Genomic DNA, 14,036 nt, shown 5'->3' on the forward strand with positions numbered 1-14,036 from the left:
ACCAGGTTTTCAGCTGTTCCTTGGACCACAATCCCAGGAAACCTCGGTATGTTTTAGGATTGCAGTTCTGGCCAGGATAGGCCCTGGAAGCAGCTATTATATAGTGCAGAGACAGAGGGCTTGAAAACAGAAGACATGATAAGGAGAGGCAACTTGGGCCTCTCTGTGGGCCTCAATTTTCTCATCTGTAAAGTAGGAATGGATGATTAAACTTTTGTAAGGAGAATTAAATTTGTAAGGAGATAATGAATGTGACACACTTTTTAAGCTGCAGAGCACAATACAAATATAAGGTAGTACACTTGTCCCTCCCTATCATCAGGTTCCGCATCTGTGGTGGGTTAAATCCCCAGATGAGCAACCCACAGATACAGAGAGCCCATTATATTCATTGTACTAGGCCATTTTATGTAAGGGACTTGAGCATCCATGGATTTTGGTATCTGAAGGGGCTCCTGGCACCCTGGATACCAAGGGACGACTGTATTGTCTTATACTCCCAAGGCCTAAAATCAGAACCTGGCATGTAAGACCCTCTTGAATGTAAATGACTTGATTTTAGTCTGGAACGAGGCTGACACTGAAAGGCCCGTTTGAGCCCTGGTTAATTTTATGGTCTAATTCCTTCCCATGGCCCATGCTGATCTATAATGTTAGATGGGCTGTAGTTTAATAAGGCTGGTCCTGGATCAGACCATGTTCTCTTTGGGAGTGAACTTAAAGGTACTGGAATCATTCTGGCCTTGGAGGTGAGGAATAGCTGTTTAGGCGAAGTACCTGCAAAATCAGCCTACTGTTGGACTGTGTGATTTATCTTCCCCAGCAGCTAGTTTTGCTCCAGATGACACCCTATCTCATTCTTAAGGCATTAAAGGCTGGACAGGTACAGCTGCCAAAAATGTATACTGTATAGGTCTCTCAAAATCCCTCTGTGGTATCTTTCCTTGATAATAATCTATTTTTGTTGTTGTCATTATAATAGACTTTAATTTTTAGAGCACTGTTAGGTTCACGGCAAAGCTGAGCAGAAAGGACACAGATTTCTCATATATTCTGTTGGACCTCCCACCCTCCCGCCATTATCAACATTCCACACCCGAGTGGTACCTGATGTTACAGTCATTGAACCTAAACTGACACATCATAAGTCATAGTTTACCTTAGGGTTCGCTCTTGGTGGTGTACATTCTGTGGGTTTGGGCACATGTATAATGACATGTATCTATCATTATAGTGTCATACAGAGTATTCTCACTGCCCTACAAAATCAGATTCATCCATCCACATCCTCTAAGCCCTGGCAATCACTATCTCCATGGTTTTGCCTTTCCCAGAATGTCACATAGTTGGACCTTCTTCATTTTTTAATACAGTGGCAGTATGTAATGTTTTGTTGTTAAAATAATTGTTAAAAGTCAACTTCCTTGGAATGATCCCATGTTCTTCGTTGCAGGGAAATGAGATGAAGAGTTAAGAAAAAGGAATAAAGCAAAACTGGTTTTCTCCTTAAGAGAAAAAAAGTAAGGGAAATTAGAGTATTTGAAACATAGCTGCCTTTCACTTAGCACTTAGGCGGAAACAAGTCATGCCCACGTACATTTAAGAACCTAGGAAATGCTATGGTTTGTGCTTCATTTACTTGTCCCACTGATCTAGTAAAGATTAGATTAGACATAATCTTTTAAGTGACAGTTTGGGGATTAACCAGGGAAGAATCAGAGGACAGCTTGATCACCTTTCTTTCTTTCTTCTGGAATGGACTAAATGGGTTTGGTTTAATATGCGTTATCTGGCTTGTTATTTATTCACTCCCCCTTCAAAATGTCTTTCTGGAATATTAATATTACAAGTCAGTGTCTGGTCTGTGTCATTGCCAATGTATATCAAAAGCTCCCTTTTTCCCACCACCCCAAAATAGCTTTATATCTTAGTTAATACTTTATTAATAAACACCTGTGGCTTTCTTCCAGGGGCTTTTTTAGTTTAACATTTTCCTCTTGAATTTTGTGCTTCCCATCCTGCCAAAAGAAAACAGCCCAATTTATTAATTATTCAGACTGCTAAACAATGATGATGCTGCAGACATTTTCTTCTATATTGTCTTAGCTTGGGTATAAAGCTAAGCAGCTTTTTTTTTTTTTAATTAGGGAAGGAGTTTAACTTTCGAGATATTTTCCATCATTCTTTGTTCCAAATAGTTTCTTAACAAATGATTCTGATAGGGTTTGCCACAAATGATTTTCAGAGTAGATATTTTCTTTAATGCTCGAGACTCAAATGAAATTCAGAATGTATCCTATTTACTTGCAAAGTGGCTTCAAGGTATCAGTTACTTCTTAGAAAAAAAAAAAAAAAGAAACAAAAACATACACACACACAAACCCCCAGCTGAGCTCTGGACAGCTAGTGAAACCGAGCATGGCCATATCCAGCAGACTGTGTGATCCTCTAGACGCTCAGTCAAGTAGTTGCCTCAGTATCATGACAACGTCTATAGCCTATACAACTCGAGGAGTTTTCTACTCTGAAGGACCAATGGAAAATTCCAAACTGCATTTCTACCAATGCCGCTAAGCCCTGCCTGGGCAGTTTTGGGGGGACAAATTCTTCCTGTGGCACAAACACGGCTGTCTGCCTTGAACTCCTTGCCCATCAGCCTCTAAAAGGAGAATGTACGTTCTCAGACCACTCCTGGAAAGGCTTGCACTGCACGGTGATTCAAGATTGAGACATCTAAGGCCTCACGGGAAAGACAGGATAAGATAGGCCAAGATTTTAAGTAAGTCTCTGTAAGCCCTTATACGTAGATTTTATGTTCACTAAACTAAGATAATAAAGACAGCCTGCTACAGAGAGAATGGTCCTTTGCACATGTTACATTAGAGGTGTAATAAATTTCCGTTTACCACTTTTCTACTCTCCAGCAAATTAGCAGCTCACTCTCTAGAAATTTTAAAAAGCTTATAAATTTGTCCTGCTTTGTTATATATAATATTTACAAAGAAGGTGATTTTTTCCCTGTATTTGTCTTTGACAGAAAAAGTATTTCATGCTTTCCTGGTTTTATTATTTGAAGAGAGTGGCTCGGTTTCCTGGGTCCCAGAGATGATCTTAATCCAGTGTTAGATCTCTCACCACTACAGGTTGCTGGAGGTCTCCTTCCTAACACTGTTCTGTAGAAGCTTCTACTCCTGGTCTTTAAACCACTCTATATTACCTTCCTTTCCCTGTGCCTAATTCCCTTTTTTTCTAATTTTCCCAAGAGAAGTACCTTGAGTATACTAAAATTGAAATCTTCATGACTTGAAAAAGGTATACAGAAGCGAATCCACATTTAAGACAATTCTGTTAAAGGGGAATTCAGGGTTGGGGAGGGATGACTATACCATATTATTAAAAATATTAGATACTAAAATAATCTTACTTAACAAACTGAAAGGAATAAGATGGTCACTGGGAACTATGGTCATTAATCCCCTTTTCCAAATGAATTCAAGTTAGAGTGTCCCAGGGGCAGACTCAGAATCAAGCCTCCATGTGTTTACTCCAGCTCTCGCCTGCCACCTATGTACTCAAGGCCATAGCAATTAAGTATGTGTTCCATAAGAGAAAACTGTCCGGCCCATCAAGGTAGCCTCTAAAAATTAAGTAAATAAACATGGGAATAACAAATATTACCGTTTTGGGTTCTGGCTTCTGGGAACCCTTTCCTGGGATGCTCTTGTTGTTTTGTAACCTTCTTTCTCTTTCCTGTTTTAGTTCTAACTCAAGCTGGTTCCTGGGATAGGTGAGAGAGAAAAATGATGAAAATTTGGATTTCTGTACTCCTATCTAAGAACGCCAAACCCTTTTCTTAGAGTTCAGTAATTAAATTTTAATACTTGATTAATAAAAAGTATACCAGATATATATGGACAACCAGGATTTAAAGTACTAAAATACAATACAATCAAACCAGTAACACTGAAATACATTCGACATGTTTAATCTTCCTTGGATGATCAAGAATGCACTTTCGGATCTCCCAGTGCCTGAGGGTCACGGCTCTGAATAGCAACATTTAATACTAACTCTTAATGAAAAGTTGTGGTCAACTGAATGACAACTAGTAGGATTTACTATAACTGAAAGACAGTATTTCTAAATTTTCAGCAAGATACAGTATGAAAGCACTAACACTGTAGTTCCATTACATATGAATTAGCTGCTCTCTCTTCACAGTTATGTAGTTAATCCCCAGTTACACCCTCAACCACTAGTATCCTTAGTAACTGTGTGCTTTTATATCCAACAGCAAAGTTCTGTTTGTTTGAAGTCAGTGCCTTAGGCACAGAGTTGAGTCTCATTTGAGAGACAGTATGGAAGAATGGTTAAGGGCTTGGAGTCAGAGAAATTGGCTTTTAAATTAGTGTTGCTACATATTAGCTTAACTGTGCGAATTTGGACAATTTAACCCCACTGAGCCTCAATTTCCTCTGAAGGTGGGGGTAATCAGATCACCTACAAATAGGGTTGATGGGAAGATGTTAGGAGAGAATGCATATGAAGTGCTTAGTAAAGTATTTGGCACATAGTAAGAATTCAGGAAATGCTGTTATTATTAGTGTTGTGTTGGCTATTCTCTTACTCCATCCTATTTACCTGGGATCTTGGGTTCTAATTTCCTAATTCTTTGATGGCAAAAGATGTTGACGAAATTTTGGGAATGCTTATGTATGTGAAGCGTTCTGAATTCTAATTCTGGAGAAAGGACATGGCAGGACAAAACAGACATGGTTTGATCAGGAGACCGCCCCTCTCTTGCTGTCTGGCCTTAGTACTTCCCATGACCACCCTGGCCGCTAAAGCCGCCCTTTCTTCACCGCTGCCTGGTGAGCTCCTCCACTTCCAGCTGCAGACTGTTGATCTTGTCTCCGAAGTCCTGCTTGAAGAGTCGGTTGTCCAATTCAGCAGACTGGCGGCCTCGCTCAGCCTGGCGCAATCTGGATGTGAGCCATATGAACTTGTGATAAAAAACACAAGCCATGGTGGGGAGGAAGACCAAGTTCAAAACACAAAATAAAACAACCCAAGGAAGAAGGCATGAAGAGACAGAGAGAGGAAAATAAACTTTGTAGGACATGGGAAGAAATTATGGGGGAGAAAAGATGGAGAAGAAACAAATTCTTTAAAAAAAGCAAGATGAAGGTGAACCAGGCAGAGGAATAGTTGATTTTCCATTTTTTTTTTTATTCTAGTACTACAGTTTACAGCCATTAGATGATAAACAATAAAACATCACTTTTTAGAAAATCCATATCCAAAGCCAACCTCAAGTACATAGTAATTAAAGTTAAATCCACTTTTTTGGTTGTTTTTATTTCCTAATAGGTTTGGTACTTTATATTTCTGTTTTACACTCATAACTGGAACTTGCAAATGGGCAACTACCTTCTTATATGTGGAATTAGAACATTTTCCTGGTCCCTTCCCTAAACCACAAATTATATTAAATCACTGGACACTATACATCAACCTTTACCCAGGCTTCGGGTTTTTAACATAATGAAAAGCCTTCGTTAGAGTTTGGCTATCTCTTTCCTTTTCCATTTCTACCAACTGGTGTGTGAGTAAGTGGACAAACAATTCAGCACTGGGCCTGCATAAGATTCCTGACCATATTCTCTGGAAGATTATGAATGTTTTCTCCCAAATATCCTATAACTTTGCACCTATAAAGAAGCATGTTCTAAGGTGAAATATCTGGGGCTCTCTGTAATAGAATTTGGGGGCATGCTACTATGCTACTATGTATAGTCTTTAAAATGTTTTATTTTGGTGTTTGAGCACTCCTTCCAAATGCTCATAGAAAAGGCAACTCATCACCACAAAAGGTTGATGAAGGTAAGAAGAGGTGCAAAATTATAAGAAATAAACTAAGTTCAGAAGCATAGGCTCTTCCATGAGGTTGGTCATAGGCTCTCTGACTTGACCTTGGTTCAAGTCTGCAAGGACCTATAAAAACACACATGACATCTATCTTACTCTCTTAATTCTGTTTTTTTCCAAGAAGATGGTAAAGAATTTCAAGAGCTGGGAGCAAAGGGGTTATCTTTGTCCCCACTTAAGCAGCTGAAATGCTGCAAATCTACCAGAATAAGAAAAAACAGAAAAACAAAAAATTTGCCAAGACTTTTTGAAGGAATAAAGGCTTATGTAACTAACACCTGTTCCCCCAAATCAAAAGTCATTTTTTAAAAAAAATCAAAGTATTTATAGGATTATTACAAGGTAACGCCTAGGAAGGGTCAGATCTGTGGTCACTCAGAAAAAGAAGCCCTGCTGATTATTGTTTATGAATACCTACTGGGAATCTTTATTTTTAGACTAAATAATAATAATGAATATAAGTTTATCATTTGTCTATTTCCTACTCTGAAATGGTTTTCTAATAGATTGTTATTCTCCTAGAAACTTAAGCAAATTCCCATCTGAACAAAAAGTAACAGAAACTCTTAAGTAAACATTGCCAGCAAGGAACAAGAGGCAGGAAACCATCACTCATGTCTATGCCTTGTTGTCTTTACTCCAAAGGGAAAAGCAGGATAGATGTGAAAAACGTGTAGCGTATTTTTTTTTTTTTAATAGGAGAGACGTGTTTTTATTAAAATTGTTCTCTCTGAGCTACCTAAAATAGGAAGTGGAATTGCAGGAAAATGGCAGAGGTAGAAGATGACAAATATTAGGAGGGTTTTCCCAAGCTTCCACATTATTATGTTATCATAAGTTACCTAATCACTAGCTTTATCTCTATGACTTTAAAGAAATGTAAGGATGCTGTTCCCCGCCCTCACCCCACTGCCCCCCACCAAAGTCACTGAGGCAAAATAGCTGCAAGCAATCTTGGTTACTGAGAGTAGAACTGTAGTGGAATACTAAGTACTTATCCTTGGCTTGGGGATTAGACCTAGATAACAAAAGTGAAAAGGGGTCATGGCCTAAGAGACAGAGAACTACTTTAGAAGAGTCCAAGACCAGGTGGCAGTCACCTCTAGTTCATTACATGGCAACGGCAGAACAGGCTCAATGACACAGACATCGCACCTAGAAACTGGTATCGTTGGGGACTGGGCTGTAAAGGCATCAGTCATCAGTCATATATGTACAGAGCTTCAATTCCCTAGGATGTTTTTTAGTGGTGTGTTTATTTATTGGTCAACTCAGAAGTAATTTCTCAAAGTTTATTTGGTATTTAATTGGGAACTTATACTAAATTTTCTAACTCTGGGGAGAAAATAAAGAAGAAGAAAACACAGCCTATATATATCAAACGTTTTTTTTTAAAAGTCCAGCAAATTCAAAGTCAATGTTTGGTGACATTTTATATAGAATCAGAGCATAAATGCAATAACTTTCAGATTTCTTCCTTTTACAATTAAGCTGTGATATCCAACTTGCGAGGTGACCAGCTGTAAAATGCCTAATGATGTTTTGGGATCAGTTTATTTGCTGCACTATTTAAGGTCTTTGCCTGTTTCACCAAATCCTTCTCACTATATTAATACAGTAAAAATAAAAATAAAAATGGGAGTGAAAGGGGAATGAGAAAATGAATAAATAGGAAAGACAAAAATAGCAAGAGAATAAGTCAGCTTAATAATACTTGAAGACGTAAGTCATTATTTTAGTTCTGTCTGCTTTAAATGCCAAGCCAAAAATCCACTGAAAAATAATCTGACACATTTCAAAAACACAATTTATGAACACTAAAATTGATTTGTTAAATCATAAACATATAACTGCTATGAGCAAGCACTTAGATAACTTCCGAGATAGACTGATACTTTTTCATTTCAGATCAGCCAAACCAGAGTTTTCAAGCTTATTTATTAATTTGCAATTAACTTTTGATTCAACAATAATATGCAGTGCTGTTCAGGACCCACCCTGGTCAAGAACCATCTGAATAAAAGAAGCCATCCATTCACCCTTTCATCCATGCATTTACTAAATGAATTCCTTGGACATTCAAGGCACTGTGACAGATCCAACAAGGGAACTTAAAGGATTAGTTAACTAACGTCAAGGAACTCACACTCTCATCAGAAGATATGTATATAAAGGTTTATAAGGTAAGACAAAGTCAGAAGTGCTATAAGCAGTACGGATAGGTATGGATATAAGGCTATGGGAATTCCAATTAGTTGAAATTGGCAGTTTACTTTTAGCTGGGAAGAAGTGTTAGAGGAAGCTTTGGGTAGGTGGCATTGAAGCCTGAACATAAAAAATGTATCTGAAGAACAAGGAAGTGGGAAGAGAAAGGGCATTTCTAATTGGTGAAACTATTAGGCAAGACATGGATGGGGAAAACGGGGAGCATGTCTAGTAAGTAGTTTAGTTTTGCTCAGGTGCAAGAAGGGTGATCAGTGGGTGTTAAGAGGTAGCAACACAGGCTGGCAACGCTTAATGACCATGGGTGCCGCGGCTCATTCAATCTTGAAACCTTAGCCATTTCTCTTGGCAGCTGAGTCATCAGGAAGAACATGGTGGCTTCAGACAGAAAGAGAAAAGAGTAGCATAGGGAGATGTACTCTGGGCAGATTGAATTGTATGTACTGCTGGGAAATAGCTGGTCAGGGGATGAAAATGCAAGACTGGTCTCCAGATTGAGGACAGAGCGGGAGACTGACAGATCTAAGAGTTGTGGGCGGGTTGTGACAGTAGAAGCTATAGAACTATTCAGGAGAAAGCAGAGAGAAAAAGGAGATGAGAGAGGAGGGAAAGGGGTTACAGTTATTAGAAGGGCCCTCAGTACCCATCCATCACCTAGCACCAAAGTCTTCAAAGACCTGAGTGATGAACAGTAACAGAATCACAAACAGATTTAAAAGTCCTTTCATCCTTGTAAGTATCCCTCCTCTAACACATGACACTAAAATGGTTTTTAGTGACATCTTTAAAAAACACAAAATTTAACTGGCTTTCTTTCTACTTGCATGCCTGGTGTTAAGCTGGGAGATTCCCACATACTCTCTGCCAAATGCATAGCGCATTGTCTTCACGTCCAGGACTGAACGCCCTAAGTGTTTCACTAAAGAAACAGCACTTTTACCTTTGTTCAAGTTGTTTAATGGTAGCAGCCATCTGATTAGTCTTCTCTTCCAAGCGACTGTTTAGTTCACTTTTCTGTTTTACTCCTAAGTCTGAACTCTGTTATGGAAAAGAATTATGAGTGATGTTTATGTTTGCATATAACATAAAATCCTGCAACAAATCACACATACCTTTTGAACCTAATGGTAAGCGGGAACTAGAGAAATAGAAATGCTCATATATTTGCGTATCAGTTAATTACCAAATGTAGAAAAAAGCAAGAAGCAACATTTAAGATTGGTATCGTTATATGCAGTTTTGTCTCAAAAATCAACATCGGAAAGTACATCAATTTATCTATATAACTCAGTTGGCAGGTTAGGCTGGAGAGTAGAAATTATCTTATAGGATAAAAAAGACCCTCTTGCCCAGTTACAGCGTGAAAAGTGGCCATGACTTTCCAGAACAGCAATACAGGATCCTAGGATAGACCGATTCCTGAAGTGGTTTATTGGTAGCTAGCCTCAAAATGAGATGTGACTCTTTCCTCTTATATTTAAAGTGTGATTCTAGAGAAGAAGAGGGGCAGAGGGAAGCCCTGGGATTTTAGAGGGCCGGTGAGCCTACCTGCAACTTAAAGGCAAGTTCATGCTTAAGAGCCCTGAGATCATCCAGCTGCTGCCGCAGAGACACCAGGGCATCCTGCTTCTCACAGACATCCTTCTCCAGCATCTTCATAGCCAGTTCCATCTCCTGTCTCATGCTGATCTGGATCTCCAGTTCTTTTTCAACATCCTGCCCCGAAAGGAAAACAAATTACTTACTCTCTCTTTCCTCAACTAAGTGCAAACCACAAAATTCCACAGGACAAGGCAGACCAAAACTCTCAGGTCTGAAGTCTGGCAAAACGGCTATAAGCTATCATTCAATACAGAGACATTAACAAAAAGAATAATAATAATTAGGATAATTAGAGTACCATTTACTCAATAATTTACAAATCTGAAAAACTCGGTAGGCCAAACATAGTGCTATCTAATATGTCTAAAATACAGACATACTTGAGTCACTTCATTAGATATTAAAACAATTGATGTCATATCTTATTATAGAAATATATATTAAGTGTTACAGCAGCCAGCACAAAATGAAACAGTTGGAATTCTCTTCATTTGGAGGCTGTTGACATTTTCAAGAGCCCAGGGAACCCAAAAGATAATTTGGGTCCCCAAGGTAACATCTCAGTTACAGGGAATGGTCAATATGGCTAACTGAGTTTTTTCTTTTTTTAAAAATTTTTATTTCATATTGGAGTATAGTTGATTAACAGTGTTGTGTTGGTTTCAGGTGTATAGCAAAGTGATTCAGTTATACGTATACACGTTATCTATTCTTTTTCAAATTCTTTTCCCATTTAGGTTATTACAGAATATTGAGCAGTGTTCCCTGTGCTATACAGTAGGTCCATGTTGGTTATCTATTTTAAATAGAGCGGCTAACTGAATTTTTCTATTCACTTATCATGAGACCTATTTTTGTTTCAACCATTATTACTGCAACATTATTTGGATGATCAGAGGTACAAAGACCTGAGGTTCTTCTGCATCCATGCTGTGCCCAGGGCACGTTCAGAACCTTGCCTACTTGCTTGGTTTCTTTCTCTTTTTTTATTTTTTTATTTTATTTTATTTTTTTTCTTTCTCTTTTAATGAACATTTATCTTAATGTGGTATGAGAATGTGGAAAATTTTGTGTAAAATTTTCTCACTTGCCACTTAACTGAGGCACTCTTCTGTACATGGTTAGCATGACAGAAGACAAATCAGACTGCTTCTTAAAATGCTGACATATATTATTTCTAGGACCTTCCTTATGGAAAGTATTTTGAGATCAAATCCACAAACACACAGAAGGAAAATGATAAATATTTCAAGGATGTTAAATAACACTGTTAAAGTAACATTATAAAATAACCGGAAATTCTGTTCTATACACTGTTTGTGATAACAAACTACAAATCAGATCACCCCTTATTTTTAGGCTTCTCCCTACTGTTAGAGACATTATTGGAGGGGGATTATTTGGTTGTCATACTATCTAAATTACAGGAAGAGTTAATGTACTAATACCACGGGTGTATTTAATATACTAATATTTGGATAAAATCTATTATAGGAGTATTAGTCCTTATTATACATTCTTTTATATATGTATATATATCTATTTTAATTTCTAAAAAATCTTAAGACTAATACTGATGTACATTTTTCTGTTTATGTATAAGAACAAGAATAAATTCAGAAATAACAACTAAAAATAAAAGCATACAATTCTAAATTAATGATTCTTAAGGAGAAGAGGAGCTGCCCAATCCAAGGAGACATATCTTTGCCGGGGTGAGGACTGAAGCAGGAGGGGAGATAGCATAGTTTAAAAATGTAGGTTCTGCAACTAAGCCCATGCGCCACAACTACTGAACCTGCGCTCTAGAGCCCACGAGCCACAATTACTGAAGCCCGCGCGCCTAGAGCCTGAGCACCGCCACGAAGAGTAGCCCCTGCTCGCTGCAACTAGAGAAAGCCCACGCACAGCAACGAAGACCCAACACAGCCAAAAATAAATAAATAAATAAATAAACAAATTAAGAAAAGAAAAAAGTAGGTTCTATATGCCTAATGTTTTTGCAACACAAACTATAAAAGCAAAAATAAATTAAAAATTAAGATCGGTAAAATTCCACTGGCTGTTGAGAATGCTCAGAAAAAGGACTGAGGAAGCACTGTAGGAAATATGAGTTAAAAGAATGAGAAACTATTTTATAGGATCCATAAAATTTGCTAGAACACTACTGATATTCCTTGATCTGTGAGATAAAACCCCTAGGTAGGGGTTTTAATGTGTTCATGAACTATTAGGACCTAAGCAAAGTTTACCAGTCGTAGTTGTGTCTCCTCCTTTAAGTGCTTCCTTGCTTCACTCAGTGCTTGCCCTTCTGAAGTTCTGTCTGGCTTAGGGCCCTTGAAAAGATAAATAAAATAGTACATATTTAAGGATTTAAAGAATTTATACAGTTAGTGGACACTAGCACTGCTATTTAGTAAGGGAAATGATCATACCTAAACATGCATGATAATGAACGAAGACAACAAAGAAACTGAAGAAGTTTAGTAAGTATTCTTAAGCCGAACTGGGAATTTCTTGCCATTTTGTTTAAAGTCCTAATATAGTTTACCAAACCAAGTGGTAGAAGTCTTAAAAAATCAGCCTCTGAAAACAAAATAGCATTTACTGTAAACTATAAATTGGGCCAAAGGTTCAAACAGGAATGCAGTCCTACTCCAGAGATCTCACATCTGGTGTCTCCACCCATACAGAGAGGTCAGAGCTAAACATCAGTAGCTCATGAGAAAATGCTGAGTAGTCACAGTTGTTTTTACAAAGTCCGTGCATTAAAGGCAAACATGTTACTCATGTCGGTCCCCACGCAGAGCCTAGGTGCTTACTCTTTAAGAACGTTAATAACTGGATTTCTGGATTCCTAGGTCACAGCAGGTTAGAAGCATGAGGAGGGAGACCTTTCTAGAGAGAGTAATGCTAACAGCAGTAAGAAGCAATAGATGCCAGTGAAATAAAAGGCAGAAAAAACCACCCACAGTAATCTGGGAATATTTAAGCTCAGGAGCTAGAAGCTCTATCAATTTCAATAGCCGACGCCCACCGAAGTAGCACCGTTATCACTCAGTACAGAATTGCCAATGTTGATAATTATGATATTCAGTCATCACAAAGGGCTAAATGTGTTCAATTACATCCTCCACTTAAGAAGGCTTAGAACTGTGCAATATACAAAAGGTTTGCAAAATATCTGTTTAGACATATATAAAAAGTTTGGTATTGGGTTGGCCAAAAAGGTTGTTTGGGCTTTTCCATAAGATGTTATGGATCCAACCCTATACTTTAAGGGACTGAGTTATCTAGAAAATTCATTTATATGGTAACTCTTTCCCAGTGATATCAGATAAACACTTTTTACAAAACAATAACATGGTCTAAAAATAATGGTATATTTAATATAACAGAACACTTAAATATAGTACAAATCATTAGTACATAAAAACAAGACATCAAATTAGACTGTTTATTGAAGTCTCTAAACTGATGTAGGTGGCGGTGAAGCCAAGGAGTGTCTGTAGGAGAAGGGGCATAACCCTCCCATAACCTTTGCCATTCACTCAATTGTGCCTGGAGCCTCAGTGAAAATGGTGCACTTAACATATGCAAATGCTCGCAGCTACCAAGCGGTCCTCTGGAGGCAGCCCCCCCATGACACATGACATGCTCTCTGGGGATATTTCATAAATCTAGTAAGATTAACCTTCCGATTAGATTCCAATATGTAGGAGCTTTCCTCTTTAACTCGTTCCATATCTTCTTGCAAGGTAATAATCCTGTTGTTTGCAACTGCAAGCTGTTGATAAAATTTTAAAAATAATCTGTTATCTTTCTTTCACTAAACACAGGATAAGATAATTCATGATCTGCTAGGACATGATTTTCAGGCTGAGCTATTCTTACAAGGAAAGAAAGCTATCTATAGCCCCATAAAAATGTTCTTATAGGGAACTTAGGAGAAACGTCTTTAAAGATAAAAATAAAAAATATTTATTACTGCTTTTTGTGTGAACATTTTTTCAGTACCATAATGTTATCTTACAATCATTTACCTCAAGGGTGTCCTCATGGATAACTTGTAATTATATTTAGTTATAAAACCTATTTCTGGACTTCCCTGTTGGAGCAGTGGTTGAGAATCCGCCTGCCAATGCAGGGGACATGGGTTCGAGCCCTGGTCCGGGAAGAGACCACATGCCGCGGAGCAACTAAGCCCACGTGCCACAACTACTGAGCCTGCGCTCTAGAGCCCACGAGCCACAACTACTGAAGCCCACTCGCCTAGAGCCTGC

The 14,036-nt window shown here is 38.1% G+C and overlaps 1 protein-coding gene across 8 annotated transcripts in view; it reads right to left on the bottom strand.

Annotated features, from left to right (window-relative positions):
• Positions 1-14,036, bottom strand: part of RUFY3 (RUN and FYVE domain containing 3) — a 90,005-nt gene that overhangs the window by 5,024 nt on the left and 70,945 nt on the right. For 4 of the 8 annotated variants that reach the window (XM_057546333.1, XM_057546334.1, XM_057546336.1 and 1 more), the window contains 7 exons: positions 13,448-13,540; positions 12,006-12,089; positions 9,700-9,867; positions 9,092-9,189; positions 4,863-4,982; positions 3,679-3,778; positions 1,954-2,018 (listed from right to left, as the gene is read on the bottom strand). In XM_057546333.1, coding sequence (XP_057402316.1) covers positions 1,954-2,018; positions 3,679-3,778; positions 4,863-4,982; positions 9,092-9,189; positions 9,700-9,867; positions 12,006-12,089; positions 13,448-13,540 — 728 coding nt within the window. Of the gene's footprint in view, positions 1-1,953; positions 2,019-3,678; positions 3,779-4,862; positions 4,983-5,008; positions 7,533-9,091; positions 9,190-9,699; positions 9,868-12,005; positions 12,090-13,447; positions 13,541-14,036 lie in introns of those variants that run through there. The other 4 variants (XM_057546337.1, XM_007193572.3, XM_007193573.3 and 1 more) reach the window with 2 other exon arrangements.

Source organism: Balaenoptera acutorostrata, chromosome 5, assembly GCF_949987535.1.
Source record: "Balaenoptera acutorostrata chromosome 5, mBalAcu1.1, whole genome shotgun sequence".
NCBI lineage: Eukaryota > Metazoa > Chordata > Mammalia > Artiodactyla > Balaenopteridae > Balaenoptera > Balaenoptera acutorostrata.